Source organism: Podarcis tiliguerta, assembly GCF_965153285.1.
Source record: "Podarcis tiliguerta genome assembly, chromosome: 4".
Taxonomy (NCBI): Eukaryota; Metazoa; Chordata; class Lepidosauria; order Squamata; family Lacertidae; genus Podarcis; species Podarcis tiliguerta.
Genome location: NC_139537.1, coordinates 69,794,618 through 69,818,150, shown reverse-complemented (window position 1 = coordinate 69,818,150; position 23,533 = coordinate 69,794,618). Strand labels below are relative to the sequence as shown.

At 46.0% G+C, this 23,533-nt stretch overlaps 1 protein-coding gene across 1 annotated transcript; it reads left to right on the top strand.

Annotated features, from left to right (window-relative positions):
* The first annotated feature begins 2,711 nt into the window (after nt 1–2,711).
* CHST7 (carbohydrate sulfotransferase 7) lies at nt 2,712–21,616 on the top strand. Its single transcript, XM_083437913.1, has 3 exons — nt 2,712–6,088; nt 17,725–20,420; nt 20,597–21,616. Exons 1-2 carry the CDS (start codon nt 4,573–4,575, stop codon nt 17,727–17,729), a joined length of 1,521 nt encoding a protein of 506 aa, XP_083294039.1. The 5' UTR covers nt 2,712–4,572; the 3' UTR covers nt 17,730–20,420; nt 20,597–21,616.
* Nucleotides 21,617–23,533: the final 1,917 nt, after the last annotated feature.

Below are 23,533 nucleotides of genomic sequence, written 5' to 3'. Positions count from 1 at the left end.
AAAATGTCTACTCTTGGTTTTGTGCTTAAGAGGCACAGCAAGTAAAAGGATGAGACTGCTGAAAACATTAGATTTGGGATAATTCAGCAAAAAATATATAAAAAAATAGAATTCACTTCCAGGTAAAACTTTGTTACCTTTGAGACAGATGCAGAATTATTTACTGAAACATTGCATTATTAATAATATATAGTGATGGGTTGTATTAAATGCTAATCCTACTCAGAGTAAACACAGTAAACCTAATGGACAAGACTCCCAGGCCTAACTTGGATTAATTAATTTCAGTGCATCTACTCTGACTGACTTTGTTGGATACAGTCCACTGTCAACAGAATTATTTTTGAAATTCATAATATTTTATGCATAGAGTTAATTAAATTAAAATTAATTTCTCCTGAACCAACCGTGGAGATAAATGGATATTTACTGGTAACTAAAACAATTTTGTCTAGACTTTGGCAGTGGTTATATATTCATTTATTTCTCCGAGGCCTGGGAATTTTAGCAGTTGCAGCCCTGCCATTCACAAGGACAAGATGTCCGTAACATTTCATCTCCGCAAGTCAGGAGAAATTCTTTCTAGGTCACCGCCGAGAGAGATCATAAGCTCAATTTCATTTCAAAGCTCCGCTCTTTTGGTTTTCATGTATTATAATTTCAAAACCCACAGCTGGGCAATTTTTTTTTATTAAGACCAGCCAAAACGTCACAAAAGAAGCGACCAGGCTTTTGAATTCACCAAACCCTTCATCAGACTGGATGGCGAACTAAATGGTGAAAGGAGAGGAAACTGTCTTGATACCAAGGCCACAAAGTCTGCTTTTAGTCAGAGTCTTGAGATAAGAGCGGAGGAGGAGATGGCAGGCTTAATTGGATTAGACTGTACTACAGGGATCTCACGCCCACAGAGACCTTCCCTTGTGCCTGCAAGGGTCTCTCCTCCCCTTCCCTCTGCTGAAATGGGGACTTGAAAGAAGCATTCTATTATAGCCAACAGAATCGGTTGCACTGTGTGTTTGGTTGTGGTATGTGTGGTTCCTATGGCAGTTTCTCTGGTTTAGAAACGCGCCCCACAGACCCCAAAAGGCTGGCAACCCCCCGCTATACTAGGTGCTACGCAGGTCTCAGGTTACCGCTACATGGGACAAAGAAACCACTCACATTTAGTCACTCCTACTTTCTGCCTCTGGCCCTGCCCATTGCTGATGGACATGTGGTCCATGGAAGGTTACTGATGCAGGAATACCACTCAGGCTGAAAAACACCCTCACTCCTACAATATGGGTTCTAGATCTCAAAAATCAAAATACGAGATGCTCATATAAGCCAGGCATAGGCAAAGTCAGCCCTCCAGATTGTTTGAGACTACAATTTCCACCATCCCTGACCACTGGTCCTGTTAGCTAGGGATGATGGGAGTTGTAGTCCCAAAAACATCTGGAGGGCCAAGTTTGCCTATGGCTGATATAAGCGTTCACACCCTGCTGGCTATCACACAAGTATGATATTCCACACACAAAATACTTATTATTTGAGAAAATTCACAATGCATGGGAGAAACTCACTGTACAAAAAGGCCAGAATTAATGTATGATGTTAACTGTGCATACTCTTTTCATTCGTACCTCTGATAGTCTTATTGGCTGAAAAACAGTTCAAAGAACCTCCAGAGTTGTTGGGTTTCTTTAAAACTGGAATTTAAGATGCTATTAGGCATGTGTGAGCTTTTTGGTTGACCCCTTGGGATGAGGCAGATCCAAATGGGGCAAATCCAAGGGAATAAAATCTGTTCCTAGTTTAAAGAGAGACAGACGTCTACGTGTAAAACTGTTACATGCTGCTCGCACTGAGGGGTGCTGGCCAAAAACTCCCACGGATTTCAATAGGGCCAGGATTTCATCCCACACAACCTCAAAGCAACGCAATAAACGTATAAAACTGTTTTTCACACATACCAAAATAAAAACCTTCGCTCAATCCATGCTGAAGCTTTAGAAAGCAACGGTTTCCGGATAAATACGCGACTGTTGTGCTTATTAGTTATTACGTAACGAGATCTGACTTATGCCGACATATGGGAGAACCTGCATTCTCTTCTCCAAGGCATTTAAGGGATGTGTGTGCCCATTATTCCAACTAATTGGCACTGGCACATGGCCAGAGCCCTAAGAAGTCCTGGTAGATAAGTTATGCTGGGAATTGGGCAATATGAGTGTACATTCTTTTTTAGTTCTCCTGGACTTCTCAGCAGACTTAATACCACTCACTGACCATGGTATTCTTCTGGATTGTCTAGAGCAATGTTTCCCAAGTTGGGAAACTACAGTTCCCATGGACTACAGTTTCCCATGATTCCCTCACCAGGGGCATCTTACCCATAGAGGCTAGTGGTGTGGTGCGCCAAGTTCTGGAGGGCACCAGGGAAGAGGCAAAGGCTGGATGCAGCGCCTCCTGGCATCAGCTTGTCACCCTCGCCCACCTCTGCCATGCCACGCTGAAGCAGCGCCGCACCCAGAGCCTCCATCTGCCATGGCCACCGTGGCACGAAGTGGCCAGCTGAGCCAGGAGGCGCCGCGTCCAGTCTCTGCCTCTTCCCCACCAGAGGAGCTGCCCTCCAGCCGCTGCCTGCCTCCTCCAGCCCCGCCGGCAGCGCCATCCTCCCTAAAATCTCTGGGAAACTGGCGGGGGGTGCTTTGCACGAAGGCACTGGATATGCTTAAGACGGCCCTGTCCCTGACCACTGGTCCTGCTAGCTGAGGATAATGGGAGTTGTAGTCCCAAAACAGCTGGAGACCCAAGTTTGGGAAACATAGGTCTAGGCTTTGGGCTGCTAAGATCTAGTGTTAGTTCTGTCATAACTCCGAGACCCGTCAGCTAAGAGGGCTTGGGGCAGAAGACACATGCTAACTAAGGAATTAATAATCCTGAGCCTAGATAAATTTGTTCTGAGTCTCATAACTGAACGGAGCTCAAAATTATTCTGTATAAAAAGGCCACTCTTGCTTACCCTGAGCTGTCCTCGTTTCAGCAGCTTATTTTAGGTCAGGGAAGCGTCATTTCGTTGCTGCTATTAATAATCTATTTCGAGCCATAAATTCTTGCTGATCTACTTCAGATCACCCTGCTAGCTACCTCCTGTCCACTCCTGGTTTAGACAGGTGCCATTGGAGGTACTGTTTTATGGTGGTTCCAGTCCTTCCTACAGGTCAGATTTCTGTAGGTGGTGTTGGAGAACTCCTGCATGATGCCTTTCATGTCTCTCAGCATTTTCCTGTTGTCAACTATGCTTCTCAACAGCCACGGGAAACTGTTGTGGAGGCTGCCCAAATATTTTGAGCTTTTTGTCATTACTATGCAGACATCATGGTGCATCTCCCAATCTCTCTCTCTCTCTCTCTCTCTCACACACACACACACACACACACACTTACTTCCATCTCAAACTAGGGACACTGGAGGTTTTGAACAGATTAGAGCAAGTAATAGGATAAATGCGACCAAACAAACTGAAACTTAATCCAGACAAGACAGAGGTACTCCTGGTCAGCAGAACACTGCAAGGGAAACATCTCATTGGTGTTTTTGCTCTTTGGGGTGTATATATGTGAGTGTAGATTGCAAGAGTAGCCTGCATTTTGGGGCATTCCCTGGCACTGTGTCACGGCAAATTCCTACATTGCAGAACTTACCACCGCACCGCTGTCCATACAAGGTAGGAGGTCACCTTCAGAGAGTGTGAGGAGCCCAAAGTCACATCCACAAGCAGTGCTTTGAACCCGGGTCTGGTCAGCACACACACACAACCACTGGCTCTTACCTGTTATGATTTTATGGTATATTGTTTTTAAACAACGGAATCTGCATTGAGCATTCCTTATGGGGCGGAAAGGAGGTTGAATGAATGAAAGAGCACAACATGGGAGGAGACTGTGGCGACCATTCTCTCCAGGCGCTGCTCTAGGCACTTCCCTCCTTTTTCTGTTTTGTTTTGAATGGGCATATGGAGCCGTAAAGGGAAAACGTGCGTACAAAATGTCAAACTCGCTCCTGATGCTTTCCACTGCAGAGGTACCGCGACGGCTGACAGTTATTTTGCAAAAAAAAAATGTAGACAGGAGCCTCAATGTTAAATCACGAGGACTAGTTAAGGGCTCCGCCATTGAATCTTCGAGTCCTCAGGAAGTGTCAACACTCACCCGGACCCTGCGCGCCTTTGTCTAGGATCAAGTTTGGAAGCGCGCAGGCTTAGCAGCCTGCAGGTTCTCGGGAGCGAAAGCGCACATGCGCTCAGGAGGAAGAGTGTTTGGGCACCGACCCGCTTCCAGACCGACCCCATCAGCGGCGGCGGCGGGATCGACTTGAAAGCAAGGCTGGCTGCCGCTTTCTCCTCACACTCGCCGGCGTGTGGGCGTGTTTCTGGGCCGCCGCCTCCTTCGCTTTCCTCCGCCTCTCCAAGTTTGTGGCTGTTTTTCAAACAGGCAGCAGCCTCCTCGCTCGAGTCCCGCCTCAGCAGCAAGCGGCGGCGGCAGCGCCCTGGGTTGTTCCCCTCAGGCGTGGCCGGAGAGCGCCATGAAGAGCCGGCGGCGCTGGAGGTGGCGCTGGGAGCACCGCGGCTTCGCGCTGGGCTTGGCGCTCTACACGCTGCTGCTCCTGCTGCTGGTGTCTTACATGCTGGACTACGGCGCCAGGAGAGGGCGCGCGGGAAAGAAGGAGCAGCAGCCGCCCCACCGCTGCCCCGACCTCGAGGAGGCGCTCGGGGACTGGGCGTGGGAAGGGCAGCCGCCGCCGCCACCGGGAGAAGCCGCCGCTCCGCCCGCGCCCAGGCACGAAGCGAAGAAGAACGAGTCTGAGGACCCCGACGAAGCCGGCCCGGGGAGCCGGGCGGGCGGGAAGCGCCACATCTACTTGCACGCCACCTGGCGCACGGGCTCGTCGTTCCTGGGCGAGCTGTTCAACCAGCACCCGGACGTCTTCTACCTGTACGAGCCCATGTGGCACATGTGGCAGGCGCTGTACCCGGGCGACGCGCTGAGCCTGCAGGGCGCGCTGCGAGACATGGTGCGCTCGCTCTTCCGATGCGACTTCTCGGTCCTGCGCCTTTACGCCGCGCCGCCGGGGCCCCGAGACCCGCTGGCGCCCTTGTTGCCCGGCGGAGGCGGCGGAGGCGGCGTCAACCTCAGCACGGCCAGCATCTTCGGCTGGAGGACCAACAAGGTGATCTGCTCCGCGCCGCTGTGCCCCGCGGCGCCCCGGGCCCGCTCCGACGTGGGCCTGGTGGACGGCGCGGCTTGCGAGCGCAGCTGCCCTCCGCGGGCGCTGCGGGACTTGGAGGCCGAGTGCCGAAAGTACCCGGTGATGGTGATCAAGGACGTGAGGCTGCTGGAACTGGGCGCGCTGCTGCCGCTGCTGCGCGACCCGGAGCTGGACCTGCGCGTGGTGCAGCTCTTCCGCGACCCGCGCGCCGTCCACAACTCGCGCCTCAAGGCCAAGCAGGCGCTGCTGCGGGAGAGCATCCAGGTGCTGCGGAGCCGCCACCGCGCCCCCGAGCCCCGGGGACTCCCCCGCCGCCACCCTCTGCTGCCCCCCTTCGCCGGCGGCGCCGCCGCGGCGGCTCTGGCCAGGGTCCACCCTCGCCAGCAGCACCGCGCCGAGTTCTTCCTGGGCGGCGCCCTCGAGGTGATCTGCCAGGCCTGGCTGCGCGACCTGCTCTTCTCCCGCCGCGCGCCGGCCTGGCTGCGCGCGCGCTACACGCAGCTGCGCTACGAGGACCTGGTGCTGGAGCCGCGCGCCCAGCTGCGCCGGCTGCTGCGCTTCGCCGACCTGCCGTCGCCGCCCGCGCTCGAGGACTTCGTGCTCAACATGACGCGCGGTGCCGCCTACTCCTCCGAGCGCCCCTTCCTCATCTCCGCCCGCGACGCGCGCGAAGCCATCCACGCCTGGCGGGAGCGCCTCAGCCGCGAGCAGGTGCGCGAGGTGGAGGCGGCCTGCTGGGAGCCCATGCGCCTGCTCGCCTACCCGCTCAGCGGCCAGGAGGACGGCGACCGGCAGGAGGCCTCCAGGGGGCGCCCCAGCCCTCCTCATCCAGGTAGCCTCCGACCCACCTCCGGTCCCTTTGACCCTGCCTTGGGCATCTTTCTCCCCAAGGGGCGAAGAGAGTGAGGCGGTTTGCTACTTGAGTTTGTGGTTCTCTAGCAGGCAGGCATTAAGGCCACAGGAGAATTGCCAGGGGGAAAGGATAGCTGCCCCTGTTGGGCCATGGGGCATAGGTGCCAACTCCCTGGGGACCTGGGTGCCCAAGCACCCACAAAATGCCCCATGAAGGGGCCGGGCACCCACAGATTTCAGTGCCAGGGCCATGCATGCTGCATGTCGCCCACGGTCGCGGGGCCAAGCTGACGCTCCTGGCATGGGGAGAGCGGTGTGTGATCTAGGCGGGACCTGTGTGGTCCAGATTTTCATTGCTGATGTCTGGATTTGGTCCCATCCACTTAAGGAAGAGGGTTAATCCCACTCTGCAGAAAAAGGGAGGAACTGTGCCACTCCAAACATTTGTCTAAGTGCAGGAATATCTCCTTTCCTGTTAAAACTCTGTAACAGTAGTGTGCATCCAGGCCTCTTTACCTGCAGTAAGGTTCACTAAAAGGACTGGCATTGGTAGACTCTTAAAATTGATGAAATGCACACCGCCACCCTTGATCTCTGCTTTTTGTGAGCTGCCTTGTTCTTTTTCCGTTCGCACCAGAAGTTAAGTCCACTGAACGCAGTTCCACTTAGGCTGCAAGGAAATGATACTGGCTATAAGGCAAGTCACGTGACCTGAGAGATAATTGGACAGTGCTGCGCACCAGCCATTCATCACAGGTGGTCGCACCAGGAGCAGCCAATGTGATGTTGTCTGACAAGGGATGTATGTACGCCATACATTGGATTTGCTGCTCCGTAACATACTGGCTTTATTTCTTGTTTAAAGTATTTCCATACCACCGTTCAATAAAACTGATCTGAGAGCACCATTAAAATGTCACAGCAACAAAAACACACAACAAAACAGCTGGAAGATGAAACATGACCATCAGCAAAATCTAAAAATGTATAGAGTTTAAGAGCCTGAGAATGAAAAGGGTGGGTTTTTTTTTTAACCTGAATCTTGAAAGAAAGCAGTCCTGGTACCAGGCAAGCCTCCCTGTTGAGATGTGTGCAAAACATCACCTCTCTTTTTGGTTTGCAGCTGCTTTGCCATCAGCAAAGATGGAACAGAGAGGGAGAGGGAGCAGGAGAGAGAGAGAGAGAGAGAGAGAGAGAGAGAGAGAGATGAGTTAAAGGTATGGGCAGGATGGTTCAGTTAACTGGGTCACAAGCTTTATAAGGTTTTAAAAGTCAGGCTTTGAAATGAGCTTGGACGCAAACTAATGCAGCTCTTTTGATGGTGGTGACACAAGAGTCACTTACACTTGCCAGAATTATATTCTGTAGTAAACGAAGCTTCAAGTCTGTCTTTAAAAGCCGACCCACATATAATTCATTTTGCAGTAATCCAGGCAGAATTATATGCAAATCAGCATTCATTAGTGAGGGGGAAGCACTTTGCACCTGCACAGAGGGAGAGACTGTTTATTATTGTATATACGTGTCAGAACTAACCGGGCAATCCTAGCCATGCCTACTCAGAAGCAAGTTGAGTTTTCCCAGGTAAATGGAGTTGGGATTACATCCTTAACTCTCAGACATGCTGCCCCAAGCCCAATCCTTATGCACGTTCACTTAGAAGTAAATACTCATCATTAGGATGCAGACTGAGCACAGTAAATGAGAAGATTGGGAGGAGCACAATATGCTCCTCAGTCTGATAGTTAAGGCAGATGTTTGAGAAGAAAGATCAAAGGTTGTTTTAAGAGAAAAGGGCTTGTGTCCATAGCTCCATAACTGATTAGTGCAGTGTCTGAAACTAGTTCATGCTGTGCAGGGAAGTAAGTCCCACGGGTTTCAGTGTGACTCATAAGTGTTCATGCATCATATTGCAGGCTGAATTCACTTGGGGAGGGGGGAATGCAGATCACACTTTGAAGTTTTGAGAACAATACAGCAAAAAGCAAACTAACGCGTATCTGTTTCCGAAAAGTTGAAAACCATACTGCTGGATTGGTTGGTGCAACTGAGTAGGAGAGAAACAGTGTAAAGAAAAAGTCTATAAAAGGCAGATACGCTGATCCTATTGAAATGAGCAGTAAAGCTCACACTGAACTGATTGTTCCTTTTGGAAACAAATTTATGCTGCTGGTGACATTTGTAATGTGAAACTGGTGCTTTCACCTGTGACACTTTTTCTACCCATTGGTGTAGGTGGTATAGCATAAGACAGTATAAAACTGTGTAGGCTATGAAACAGTCAGATAAGGGACAGGGAAACTTTTGCTTGTGTAGACCGTCAGTTAACATTTGGTTACATTGAGGTTTGGAAGGAACTTGGCAGTTAATAAAACATCTGTGGGATTTATGTTTTTGGTTATTGTTTTTTAAAAAAACCTAGTTTCTTTGGAAAAGTAAAGATTGTAGGAGTTTCGTTTGTTTCATAGAGTCCTACCCAGTATGAATTTGTCAGAGAGAGCATATATTTTAATGTATAATTAAGTAAACTACTTAGAGATGTTGGTGATTTGGTGGTATATAAGCCCCATTAAATAAATAGATATAAGTAAGTAACATCATATTGAATGAATTGTAAAGACTACTGAGAAACAGAGTATCAGTGAAGCTGGTGGCCATGATTCATTTCCTTCAGAATAGGCTTGTTTTCAGGGGATCCATGGACCCTCAAGGGGATAGAGCTAACTTCCCCAGCTTCCTGACTGATGCAGAGATTTGCATCCCATTGCTACAACAACATCCTCACAGATTTTAAATGCTGGCTGGCATACAAACAAATCCAAATGCTTCCTAACAGTTTCAAATTAACCTTGGCAAGCTTGGTGAGAAAGCTTTTCCATTTGTGTAACTATTGCAGGCTAAAATTTGAATTGATGCAGTTTTTCTGGGTGAAACCCTAGGGTTTTTTGGGGGGACATTCTAATAAACCTGCAGAGGGCATTTAAGGTTACAAACCCATTTTATATAGCTGCTACTTTGTTACAGAAATGAGACCAGGAACCTCAAATAAGGAATTACCCCGGATCAAGAATCAGCCAATGCATTAAAATTGCTGGGAAGAAAAATAGCTGAGAAATCACTATTGCCACCATCGTAGAAAGAAGCTTTGGAACCCGACTGTAGTTTTTGATTATTATGGTATTGCATGCTATACTACAGAGAACATCAGTAGATCTAGTTATGACTTTTGACGATCCAATTCTGCGCATGCTTATTTAGAAATCTGCAGTTACATGCGCACGTAGAAGTGAGCCACGTTAAACTCAGTGGGACTTGCATAGGGTCAGCTCACCCATCTCTTGATCTGTGTGGAGTTTGTCTCCGAGCTGGTGTACTGAGGCAGGATTGCAGTTAAGGGCTGCAAATTTCACAGCCCAATCCTCGATCAATATCTACTCGGAAGAAAGACCTCATCAAATTGAGTATCACGGATTCCCAGTAAGGTGTGTGTATAGGATTGCAACGTTAGTCAAGTTAGGCTAAAATCATAAACACAGCTGAAGAGCATCTCATATGATGAACTAAAAATCCTATAATTCATTGACAGCCATAGATAGATAGATAGATAGATAGATAGATAGATAGATAGATATCCTCGTCACAAATGCAGGCATTGTGGGTGAGGAATCTGTGTTGCCCCAGATGTCGTTAGGACGACAGCTCCCGCAATAAAACCTGAACACTGCCCTTGCTGGCTGAATCTGATGGGGCTTTGAATGAATAAATTAAAGTCCAACAGCATCTGGCATGCCTGGTACAGGAGTCTTAACAACAGCTGGAGGTCCCCCCTGGCCCTCACTTTGACAGATAGTAGAAGCATTAAGAAGGATAGAAACATCCCTATTATTTTTCACTTTGGTATGATTTGAGAAAAACAGGGCAGTAGCTTTCCATCTTATAAATGGTTATAACATATTTGAAGCTGCTTCTGTTCTCCCTCATACAAAGCTCTTCTAGCTACTACCAGAGGACAAGGAGGAGGAGGAGGAGAATTTTGCCCTTCAGGCAACATCTGCTTGAACACTTGCATATAGATGATCGGTAGCATTCTGGCTTCCTTCCTTCCTTTACTTTAATCTGATCCTGCTACAGAGTCACGTTTTCTGAAAACACTGGTGTGTAACTTAAGTTCCTCCAAAGAAGGCATCTGTGTTTGCCGTGGTATGGCAGCGAGAAGACATTTATTTATTCCATTGCAGTGGTGGCCAGACAAGTTGTTTATATCACCCGTAGCCATTTAATGTAATGCAAAAGGCTATGCTTGAAAGATGGGAGTTGCCATTCATAGTGGGAAACTTCCCCTTCCTTTCTTGTGTAGTATAATTATATTTTGGACCTCAGTCTTTCAATGTGTTTCCTGCAATGCAAGCATATAATATATCTCGAACAATTGGGTATTAGTGATAGCCACTTCCCCCCCCCCCAGAAGGAAGATTTCTACAAAATAATAATGAGAAGCTGGTGTATAAAGTGGCAATTATGCAAAGCACATTAAGGAGGGTTTTTTTTGCTGGGGAGGGGGAGAGAAGCAATTACTGAAGAGGGATTATGGCAAGTAGCTGAAAGGGCCCTATTTACATGCTTGAAACAATAAATGCACTGTAAATCATTCAAGTGATAATTTTGGGGCTCTGAGAAAAGAGAAAGCTTTGCAGGGTTGTCACAATACAGCTATGTCCAAGCCAACAATGTTCCTGCCTTGGAATTTGCTAGGCTTCTTTTTTTAATTAAGAAACAAAACACCCATAAACATAGCATGTTTCACATGCGGTCTCTACATTGGCATTAAAAAATCCCCAAGAAACTCAATTTCTTCATTTGCTAACAACAAATGAATGGTCCCAGTTTTTCCACATAAAGGCATTTTGCCATCAAGATTTTTTTGTTTATTTGCAGTATGCATTGTTTGGAGAGCAAACTCCTTTTGTTTTGTTTTTGGGAAGTGCCCAGAATGGTGGTGGTGTGGTGCCAAGAGACTATTGGGAGGTGGCCTACTGTGATGTGAGGGGCTAAGAATACATTTGCAGCTAGAACTTCTAATGACCTCAGAGCTTAAGCAAAAGCAGCCCCTTTGCAAGAGTGGGAAGTGCGGAGTTTTAAGAACAGCTGCAGGAAAAAACCATAAAATCCCAGGGGCGTGACCCACAAAGCTTGTATTTAAGGGTTGAGAGACAAAGGAGATTGCGCCATATAAATTGGGATTCAGGACACAAGCATCAACACCCCTGAGTCTTGAAACTATAGATTAGTGCCAAGAATAGGGCATATTTAGCTGCTTAGGCAGAAATTTGGCTCAACATGTTTCCATTGCCTCAAATGTCTTGAAATAATCACCAGGAAAAGCTTTCTGAAAGCAAGAGAAATAAAATAATACTCCTCTTAAGGCAGACCCGTACAGAGAGATGGAGCAGCAGCAGCTGTCAGCCGAATGTGCTGCTTCCTACATTTTTGCTTCAGGTAATTGCTGTGATAACAATAATGATGAAAGATCTTAAACACAGGTGAGGCAGCTGCATGAAAAGAATCTCAAAAGCATATTAGCACATCCGCCTCTCATACGTGGATGTAGTCCTACCAATATTACTCTTGTGCAAATGGTAATGTCAGGATGAGAGTGATTGAATCAGAGAGGTAAAATCTAGAAACAGATCCGTTCCTGTTCCTGTTCAACTTCAGATGAGGTTACTGCATCCTGGACAGGGCTCACATACATACCTTAGACCCGTAGGGCTGTCCTGAAAACACCCTAACTGTTTGAATGTGCCTTTTGGTTTCTAGGGTTGAGCTTAATGTAGCTGTTCAGTCTTGCCGGCCTTATTACTTATTAAATTCTGAGAAGTGGCTAGTGCATTTCATAACAGCAAACAAAACAGGATGCTGTAATTTGGCACTGCATTACTAAAAGGATAATGCTTGCCCCAGTATGTATATGAAACAAAGTTCTGTGCATGTTCTTCATATAGATGTATGTCTGGATCTGCATGCTCCCCCTAACAACGTCACAGTATTGAACTAATTGGATGCACTTTTTGATGTGCCCAAGCATGCAGTTATGCAGAGAAAGTGACCTATTGCTAGTCATTATTCTGAAAGAGTCATATACGCATAAAGAGGGGGTAATAATAATGGTAATAATAATAATAATGGTAATAGGTCTTTCCCATTAGTTGATTCCTTAATGTCCATTAATATTCTTTCCATTAAGTCCTTTAGTCATTGTAATCTAGTGCCATGTTTTCATTCTCCACTCCTTAAAGTAATGAGTGTTCTTAACATTTTCAATACTGCTCATGCTTTTGACTTGGCAATGTAATGATATTTCCCATATATCACCTTAAGCCATTTGGCTGCTGCCCATAGGCTACTTCACTTGATGATAGTTATCAATAACCTTAAAAAAAGGGAATATTATGTAGGCTCATGCTTAAACCTCTGCTGATGAAATAAATGAGACTTGGAAGTGCTTTAAGGTTTGCAGGATGGTCCCTGTTAGTCTTTTATAGATAAACTCCTCTCCCCGCTGCTCTGCTGCAGTAGCTGTCAGTGCTGCCGAACTTAAGAATGATGACAGATTAGTCCAACTAGGCTATTTCCTCTTCAGGCATTAATGTGGGTCAGCCTGTGCCCCTTGACACTCATGCAAATCCTTTGCCTTTAAAGGGTTTAACTAGGTGTAACTGAGCTGGATGGAGGAGGAGGAGGAAATCCCTTATCCAACACAAACATACACACAGAGGGAAAAATAATTAAACTCCTGGTGGCTAATAAGAGCAAAATCTTAACCACCTTGCACACAAATTTACTAATGTTAAACAGCGTAAGTAAAGAGGCAAAGAGCATTCCTAGAGCTTGCCTTTTACTTAGCAGCTCAGCGGAGAAAGACTTAAGAGAGCAGAGTTGGGTTGGTTGGTCAGACTAGGACCTGGGAGATCAGGGTTCAAATCTCTGCTCAGCCAGTCATTGCCTCTCAGAATTGTGCGGAAAGGAGGGGGTGGGAATACCCATCTTGAACTCTGAGGGGGGGAAAGGTGGGGTCTAAATAACTAAGAGTCCGCTTGTTCACAGTGCAACAGTCAGAAAGCATAGCAGGCTCTCTATCTCTGCTTTCAATTTTTAATTGCCCCACTTTAGAATTTGCTAGGCAGATGCGTTCATCAGGGGCTCTGCATTGGCTTTGTGGAAAGGAAAGCTAATGGGAAGAAAGTGCTTTCCTTATTGCAAAACATTGGAGTGGATTAATGCCCTCCAGCCCCGCAACACAAATTTTCAGCCACTTGATTATTGTGGAATTAGCTTAAGCACAGAGTACAAAATGCCTCACAGCACAATCCTAACTATGCCTACTCAGGAATTCCTATTGAATTCAATAGGGCTTGCTGGCAGGTAGGCGGAATTAGGATTGTAAAACTTAAAACTGCAACCCTTACCTGAAAGTAAGCCCCACCCAACTTAAATGTAGGCTTTTATGATTCTGCGGTTAGGCTCTCATATCACCCAACATATGATGAGCAAAATAAAATGAATAAATCAGATTTACTTAAATGCATGGTGGTTTAAATTCTGGTTTTTCATACAATCAGCTTCTGGATAAAGACTGAGAACAGGTGATAGTGAAAGGGGTGGGGTGTGTGTGTTTTTAAGGAGCTGGGAATCAGTGCCACAGGAGCAAAAAACTGTAAAACTATATCCACCTTGAAACCACCAAGAAGAAAAAAACCCAAAACTTAAAATCCTTACTTATATTGCCAGAGTGCTCAAACCTTTCCTCCTATCATATAATTGTATATGTGCTTTGGATAGTTCCTTGGCTGGTTTGGTGTGTCTGAAAGAAATTTCAAGCTGTGTCTTGTGCCCCTGGTTTCACAACAGGTCAGCCTGATTAACCTCATACTGTTGAGAGTGTCTAGCAAGGTATTTAGCGCCAGGAAACCACTGAAGTGTTAAGCTCTGACGGTGACCTATATTCACCCAGTCCCCCAGCAAGACTGAGCGAGGCTGAGCATACCTTTCATCTGTTTCCTAGCTGAAAATAAATTGTCCAGTTCTTTGGTTTCTGTGCACTGAATAAAAATACAGAATTTACATGTATGAGCAGAGGGCTATCTTCCGCCAATAAGAATTTCATACCAAGCAGATATCTAAGTTGGTTAATTTCCACAGGGTGTGTGTGTGCAGTATAGGCTTTAACATCCCTCTTCAGCAAGAGCACAGAGCCTGCATTTGTCCCACAGTGCTTGGCTTTTAAATTTATTTACATCCTCCCTTTAAGATCACGGGTTACACATCACCAAACACAGAGGACGAAAGATGATATAGATTTGTACGAATTTGCATATGCTGATATATATATAGGCAGAAATGCAAATTTGGAAATCATTTCCATAATGCAAACAGGAATTCAGTGCATTTCACTGCAGTGGGGAAGACTGTGATGAGACACACGTGTTCTTGCTCAGTCTGATATCAAGATGCTAACCATTGATGGGCAGTCCCAAAGGTCCTGGCTGCTGCTGCTGCTGCTGATGTTGTATCTTTAAAACTAGACAGGCTGTGTGGCTCTGACCTCCAATGGAAAGGAATGGCCAGGGAGGCTGCTGGCCATTGCCCTCTAGCATCGACTGCCTGAGATAGAGCAAAAGGGTCATACCTCAGTTCCAGAACGTCTGCCTGGCATGCAGAAGGCCCAGGTTCAATGCCTGGTATTTTCAGGTAGGGCTGGGAGACATTCCCAGCCTGAAGCCCAGGAGAGCTGCTGACAGACAGTGCAGGCAATGCTAGGTGGTCTGATTCAGTATAAAGCAGCTTCCTCTCTTTCTCATACTGCCTAAGGGTAGGGCTGGCCTAGCAGTTCAACAAGAAAAGTTATGGAAACGGTTCTTTCCCTTCTCCTTTTCGTCTCTGCATTCTTGCTGATTCTGCTGCTTTTGGAGAACTTAGATAAACTCACTCCTTACTGGAAGCTGCCAGAGCTAGCTGCACAGTGTGCAAAATTAATGTGGAAAAGTAGCCAAATGGACTGCCATAGCATGAATTTTTAAAAGCTTTCTCTCTTTAATATAGTATATGACCTGGGGGAAAAGAAAACGAGGAGCGTTTACCTATAACAACGCACTTAAAGAAGTCCATTGTGCCTCACTAACCATAAACAAGAATCAGCTGTTGTCAGGGGTTCAGGAGAAGAGTCGCAGGAGAGGCAGGAAACGGAGAGCGAGGGGGAGGAGTCTGAAGGAAATGTCAGCGACGACAGTAGTCCGAGGTCTCTGAGTCTCTCCAGTGACTCGGAGGATTCACAGAAAGGGGCCCCCATGGTCAGGGCAAGGGGGAAACCTCGGGAAGAAGGGGCCAGAGGGGACTCAGAGAGTAACAGCTGGAAATCCGGACCAGCTTCCCCCCCAGAGTGCAGTAGGGGGGAGGAGTCCAAGACATCGGGATCAGGGAGCGCGCAGGCAGAGGGAGAACGTGAGGCAGGAGTGGCCACACCCTCGTCAGGGAGCGAGGAAACGGTCATCAGGAAAGTTAAACGCGCGCGCGCGCCAAGTTCAAATGTACAGGAGGGCGGCAAGGTGGGCAGCCCGGGTAAGGAGCCAGGTCCTAAAGCCCGCCGAAGAGAGGGGGAGGAGTCAGAGGGGTCAAGCTCTGCGTCAGAAGAGTCCAGGAGGGAAGAGACACCGGGGGGTAGTAAGACCCAGAGGAAGAGAGAGAGAAGGAAGAGGTGGAGTAAGATTAGAGTGTTAAGCTGGTGCACAGGGGGCGGAGATCCAGATAGAGCTTCGCCGGTCTAAAGCTCAGACGTAGAGCTGGGACGCTGAGACTTGTAAATGGAGACTATTCTTCAATAAAGACTTTGATACTGTACTACCTGCTAGCGTTGGTCCTTGGTGAGCTGGGACCCGGAGCCAGCTCTGACAGCTGTGTTTTGTCCAATATGGTTTCCATTTGAAATAACCTTACCAAACTAAGACGTTCCCTTCTTCCATATGGATCAAACATCTTTGATAAAAATAAATATTTAAGTCTTTGGGGTTTGCTCAGCTTAATTCAATCTTCCTCAGTTCTTATTTTCGCAGTATCATCTTTCATGAAACGTAAGTCTAAGAAAAGTGTTACATTATCTGAACTAGCCTTGATGGTGGTTTCTCAGATAAAACGGCTAAGTTTGTTCAGGCTCTGTTTAACTCAGTGGTTGTGGTGGGAAATAGGTGAGCATGAGGTCATGAAAATATGTATGATTTCACACAGGCAAACTCCTTGGTACCCCGACCTACCGTTAATTTTAATCTAAGCCATCCCAGGGCCCAGGGCCCTTTAATATTGCAATGAGAAGGCAAACAACTTTATTCTAAACAGTTTATGAGAATAGAAAAGATAATAGCTGGCAAAACCTAGGGTGGGGGGAAAAATCATTATTGGAAATAATAGTTTCTCTTGTTGAGCATTACTGTTTGATAAGTTATACAGTGGTACCTCGGGTTACAGACACTTCAGGTTACTTCTCCACTAACCCAGGAATAGTACCTCGGGTTAAGAACTTTGCTTCAGGATGAGAACAGAAATCATGCGGCGGCAGCAGGAGGCCCCATTAGCTAAAGTGGTACCTCAGGTTAAGAACAGTTTCAGGTTAGGAACGGACCTTGAGAACGAATTAAGTTCTTAACCCAAGGTACCACAGTATTGATGATCTGATCGTAGCTGTCTGCTTTGGGGAGTGATTTCACCTAAACCGAGTCTTGTACTAAAGCAACAGTAGGGAGCTTTGAGTCTGCCCACCAGGCCTCTTGATCTCACCCCATCACTCTTCCTAAGCCACCCCGCTTCCTAACAATCTCTTCTGCCATGCCTTCATACTACTACCACTGCATTTCTTCTCTGTGCACTGAGAAATAACCTCCCGATGCCTCCCACCCCACAGTGAGGACACAAATGGAGTTGGGAGATACAGGGAGAGATTCCCCCCCCCCCCTTGTATGGCCAGCTTCTGTCTTTTCTTAAGTGCAGAGCAAGGGGGGCGCCAAGGTGTGTGGGTGTTTGGCCCCATCCACCCACTGGTATGCAGCCCATGAACAACACCACCGTCACACAAGGGAATTGTGAGGGGTAGAGGCAAGGTTTTCCGCCCCTCTTCTGGAGACAATAGCACCTCATAAGTGGTTCTCAGCTGACTGCAACTATAGAAGGACTGACAAGTAGATTAAGTCTTTGCTAGTGTACAGTGTACACACATTGAGATTAATTACCATGACCAACTTAGGTCCATTAATTTCACTGGTTCTGCTCTAAGTAGAACTTACTAAATTGTAGTAACTCTGCCTATATTGTTGTCTGCTGCTATATTGTTGCCTTAAGCCAATAAAAAAACAACAAAAATAGTTTTGCTGATGTTATTTAGCCCTGGCAGGCATTAGTTAATGATGGAAAACCCGTTTGCCTGTTGGGATATAATACAGGTTAGGCTCGGGAGAATGTAAGGAACTGAGTAGGTATGTGCTTGCACCGGTTTATTTAAAATTTATGCACTTTGCTGCTGAAGTTATCTTCTAACCCAAACATTGGGGTTGTTGTTTTTTCTCAACTCCTCAGGCTAACTGGCCAGCCCCGTGACAGAGGACATGGAAGAGCAGCTGTGTATTCCACGGACACTGGAAACTTCAGTGAAATGCAGTTTCTACTGTAGCTTCTGCCTGGCAGAATGAATACTGGCTAGCTTTAACGAAATGGACGTTATTGTGATGAGGACCTCCATACGGAAGGTTACATGGTGCAATATGAATAACTGTAGCCCTCCATTTGTGGAGTGCCTCAACTTCTTTCTTCCGTCTCCCCGTGTGTTGCCGATCGTAAGTGCTACTGTTTCCTCCAAGAGACTACTTTTTTAAAAAACTGTCAGTACTTGGACTACTGTTTACATGAAGTTAAAATACAAACGAGTGGTGTTTTGCTTAGGGTCTCTGGTACTGTTTTTAGAATCCTAAGTGTCCTGATCATTTCATAGAGGGAAAACTTTAGCTCAGTGGGTTGGATCCAGGTTTATTCATGATTAGAGCAAACCTCTGAAATCAGTGTAACAAGTTTGTCATGAGTGACCAACTTAGACCTTTCATTAGATCTACTTCAAGCATGATGAGTAAGTCTAAATCCAATCAAGTATATAGACCAACTTGGGTCTTCAGTTGTTGTTGGACTACAGCTCCCATCACCCCTAGCTCGCAGGACCAGTGGTCAGGGATGATGGGAATTGTAGTCCAACAACAACTGAAGACCCACGTTTGGGAAACCCTGTTCTAGACTGAGGTTGACATTCAAGAGTCCTGCCTATGGTAGACTGTTGAAATAAGGTAGTAGCTTTCGACCTATTCAGATGTGGAGGCCAATGTATCTACCACTCCTTTTTTTTCTGACTCTCGTGCTCTTTTTATTTGACTGTCTCATTTTGTTAAAAAGATTTAACATTAAAAATGGGGCTGGTCACCCAGGAAGTGAAGATTGCCAGTGATCTGAAAAAACTACACACATGCATTGTTTCATTCAGGCTATATATAAGATACAGGAACTTAATTTATTTTGAGAACAAAATATTAGGCTGTGATCGAACTGCCAAAACACACAATATTTCCCGACATGCTTATTTTTAACTTTAAGAAACATTAGAGGAACTTTGGGTGGTAGGAACTGAAACATTGTGGTGATTGTTACTAGGCTGCGTGCCTATGAAAGAATGCCATTACTACAAGTAATTGGAGATGAGAGGTGTAGATTGTGTTTGAACTGACCCATAAGTGAACTTTATAAATAGACTTTCAAGTTAGAGGGCCAACATTCTAATCCAATATTGAGAAACCTTTTTGTTTGAAGCATATATTTAGTGCTTGATTTGTGCAAACACAGGTATGCTGCTCAGAATATTAAGTACAGCTTTCTTCAGAAGATTAGTTTGCAGTATACTAACTTTGCCTCTCTGCCTGTTCCGTTCTCGCCAAGGATCTTGGTTTGGGGTTGTAAGGTGCAAAAAGTAGTTTTTAATATGGAGGCGTAGAAGAGGGCATCTTTTCTCACTTTCCCCAGCTTCATTGTAGAAGTGTTTTGAGCCAACTTGCGCAAAACAGATTTAAAGTCAGGACCAGGCCGCAGTAGATATATGGCACCTGAGCCTCACAACCTCATGACTAGCCTTTTCACTTTATTCACAACACTGTTTAAAAATAGTGGTAACCAGCAACCTTTTAACAGAGCAGAAGAAGTACAGAATTGTAGAGCTGGAAGAGACCACAAGGGTCCTCTACTCCAACCCCCTGCAATGCAGGAATCTTTGCACAATGTGGAGGCACAGGACAAAATGAATTAGGATTTGGGCTGGAAGGATAGCTTTAGCTGTGAGTCCTGCATATTTACAGCTGCAGCTGTTCTTTATAGAAAGCACCACTTTGTTTAACAGAGCTTACTTCAAAGTAAGTGTGTTTACGATTGCAGCCTTAGACTTGTGCTATGTAAGGGTGCAACAGATATTAAGCAAACCCGTATTTCAAACCCATACACGGGGAATCTTAAGCTATTTGACAGATGGGCTCAAGCGGTGCTTGTTCTCCAACTGGGAGCGCCTCATTTATAGCACATGCCACATATTACAACAACATAGCTTAGTTCCGTCTTACATTATAATGAGTTTTGAATGTGCTTTCAATGCACATTAGCTTCTGACTTAAAACCAATGCAGGATAGTTCATGTGGCCCTCACCAGTAGAGCCTTGTCTGAATAGGAGTAAAACATATAAAGACAGATGAACATTCATTTAAGAACATGGCATTTAATTCTCTCTGCTAGAGTTAGGAGGACAGTGAATGAAGGAAACTGGGAGGCAATGAAGAACCTAAGGCTACACCACCATGTGGCGTTTCCCTTCCACGCAGCTGTAACTATGGCTGTGTGGTGTTGCATCAGCCTCGGGACCATGGGAAGCCAGGTTTGAGGAAGGGTCATGGCCAAGTTGGAAGAGCATCTGCTTTGCACGCAGAAAGTCCCACATTCAGTCCAAGACAGACTGAAACCCTGGGGAGCAGCTGCCACTCAGTGTAGACAATACTGAACTAGATGGGGCAGAGGGCAGACTCCATATAAGACAAAATCCCTGTTCATCAGTACAACTTGCTGGGTAGTCTACCTCACAGAGTTGTTGGGAGGGCTGGAAATTGGATGGGGAGAACCCAGAGCTGCCTGGCACTAAGGGAGGGAAACAGTGGAAATACTTCATGATTTTCTGCTAGTGCATTTAACATTGCATGTATTTCTTCACCCTCCCATGCTGTATCATTAGCTACTAGTGGGTGGGCAGGGGAACTAACACCACATGCCACATCATATGCGTTTCCATTAATACACGGTACAGGGTATCAGAAGGGGAACTTGATGCAAGGTTGTTATTTGGGGCAGTAGCTACACTTTGATTAGAGCGTCCAGTTTGGCCCTCATAGGCCAGCCTCATAGGCCAGTCAAGTCAGTAGCAAACACAATAGCTTTTCCAAGGCGCTTACAGCTTCTAAAAATGCAAACGAACCTCTCACTGCACTATCTCACTGATGAACAAATTGCATGGGAACTCTTTTTCCAAGTTCAAATACGAAAAAATGGTTCGTATATGGGGCTTTTTACACAGAGCACATTATGGGCAAGGCTTGGCTGGATGGGGGGAAATCGAGTTTGCGGGAAACCATTCAAATATGAAAAGAGCAGGTCAAGTGTTGTTGTTGCCCCCCCCCCGAACACCTGATAAATGATTAAAAAGGCACTTTGCAAAAGTCAAACTGCACTTTAACAGAGCAGCTTTTTGACTACAGCCGTACCTTGGAAGCTCCTGCAGCCAATCAGAAGCCACGAAGCCCCATCAGACGTTCAGGTTCCACAAGAACGTTTGCAAACCGGAATAATCACTTCTGGGTTTGCGGCGCTTGGGAGCCAAAACGTCTGAGTTCCAGTGCGTTCGGGATCCAATGTATGACTGTATTTACATGCAATGCAGTAAGTAAACTAGCTTTGGAACTGGCTTGTTTTCTCCCCACTGCAACCAATTAGAAAGACAATCATAAAAAATAAGCCAAAGAAAAACTGAAAAAGGAAAGAAAAATAGACCACCACCTTCTGCCTTGCCAGAACAAGCATGATAGGACTCTGAATTTGATGGTTCCTCTGCCTTTTCATTCTCTCACCCTCAACCCCTTTGGATTGCTCTGCCCATATTTCTATATGTAAATAGCACAGTGTAATTTAAAGGGTCCATTTTTGTGAATTCTTGAACCACTTGATCTCTGGATTACCTTAAAAGAGGAACTGAGCGTTTCAGACTTGCACTATCACATGCAGGGAAACTCAACTTGTATTAAGACCCTAGTCTTGTTTGAAAGCAATGTTATGTGGCACAAAATGTACACTGAAATAGAATAAGCACGAATAAAGGGCTTGTACAGGGCTCTCGCTGTCAAATACGACAATTCTTGCCGCTAGCCTTGTAAGACATGACTGCTTTCTGTCTGTGGAGGCGTTTTGCTGCTATAGTCATAAAAATGTTTACAAGAGATAATTGGTTCAGTTCCTGGCTTTCGGTGAACGTGCATCTTAGCATAAAGAACACAAGAGTGTACACGGGGGAGGGAGAGGAGCAAAACTACTTTAAAACTCATAGAATCAGAGTTGGAAGGGACCCCCCCCCAAAGGTCATTTAGTCCAAACCCTTGCAATGCAGGAATCTCAGCTAAAGTATCCATGACAGATGGCCATCCAACCTCTGCTTAAAAACCTCCAAGGAAGGAGAGTCCACCTCCCCACAAGGGAGACAGTTCCACTGTCGATCAGTTCTTACTGTCAGAAAGTTTTTACTGATGTTTAGTCGGAATCTCCTTTCTTGTAACTTGAAGCCAGTTACCCTCCAGAGCAGGAAAAAACAAGCTGGTTCCCTCCTTCCATGTGACAGCCCTTGAGATATTTGAAGATGGCTATCATAATCTCATCTCAGTCTCCTCTTTTCCAGGCTAAACAGAACGCAGCTCCTTCAATCTTTCCTCATAAGGCCTGGTTTCCAGAGCCTTGATCATCTTGGTCGCCCTCCTCTGCACACACGTTCCAGCTTGTCAACATCCTTCTTAAATTGTGGCTGCTAACTTTCTTGTAAGCACACGGCAAACCTAAAGTACTTGAGATAGTGGGTTTTAAGGCTCGCTACAGCACATAGGCAACCTTGGAGTGGTTTTCCTTCAAGTCTGCTGGATAGCCTTGTTCCTTCTGGTTGTAATTGCGGAACCCACACCTCACACTGGGAATTTTTTCTGGTGTGGGCCACATTTCTTTGAGGGCAACTTGCAAGGGCCTATAAAACACTGCACAGAGCCAGTGATAAGAAAAGGCAGACACAAGCATTTTGGGTTAACTTCTTCAGAATAAAGGTTACCCTGCTTCAGTGTTTTTCATGATGGCTACCTCAGACTAGCATTCCCAATCCTATCCCTGTCTACTCAGAAGCAAGCTCCTTTTGGTTTGATGTGGTTATTTTCAAACAAGCTTAGAGAGGATTTTTCTAGTACAGTAGTACCTCAGGTTACAGGTGCTTCAAGTTACAGACGCTTCAGGTTACAGACTCCGCTAACCCAGAAATAGTACCTCGGGTTAAGAACTTTGCTTCAGGATGAGAACAGAAATTGTGCGGCAGCAGCAGGAGGCCCCATTAGCTAAAGTGGTACCTCCGGTTAAGAACAGTTTTGGGGTTAAGAGCGGACCTCCAGAACAAATTAAGTTCTTAACCAGAGGTACCACTGTACAACAGACCAATATAGATGCCATTTTTGAAAGAAAATTGAATACTTTACTGGCTATGCGCATGCATATATGACAGAAACCTACTCACATTAGTTAGGTCAACAAAACAAAAAGAAAACCCAATTTATTTTCTCTAGTCCAGTTTTGCAAAACCATTCAGTTTATTTTTATCAAACAGCTGAAGCTACAGGGAAAGAGAAAACATGCACTTAAAATCCCCAGCTTCAGAAGCACTGGGGGCTACATAAAATGAACTGGAGGCCTTCAGGTTTCACACCTCCACTGTTAAAAAACAAACAAACCAAAGCTGCTTTTTCAAATGCAAGATATTAACTCACCTTAAAATCAGCACACGTTAAGGTGGGCACTGCTTTCCATGACACCTGAGTTCCACATAGGATTGTGGCTGAAGTGTACAGCAGTTGCTGCAGCTGTTCACAGCTGCCATAAACACAGTAATTGCTGAAGACCCATCACCAAGTTCTCACACCTTTTTCTCCATGTGCGATGATGGCCAGACTATGCAACTATGCACCAAAAGGGGTATAGCAGCCTCAAATATCAGCTCTTAAAAGAGTAATTGCACTTAAA

Excerpts from the sequence above, each read along its gene's own strand:
- CHST7 (XM_083437913.1), top strand. The coding sequence starts at position 4,573 with ATGAAGAGCCGGCGGCGCTGGAGGTGGCGCTGGGAGCACCGCGGCTTC.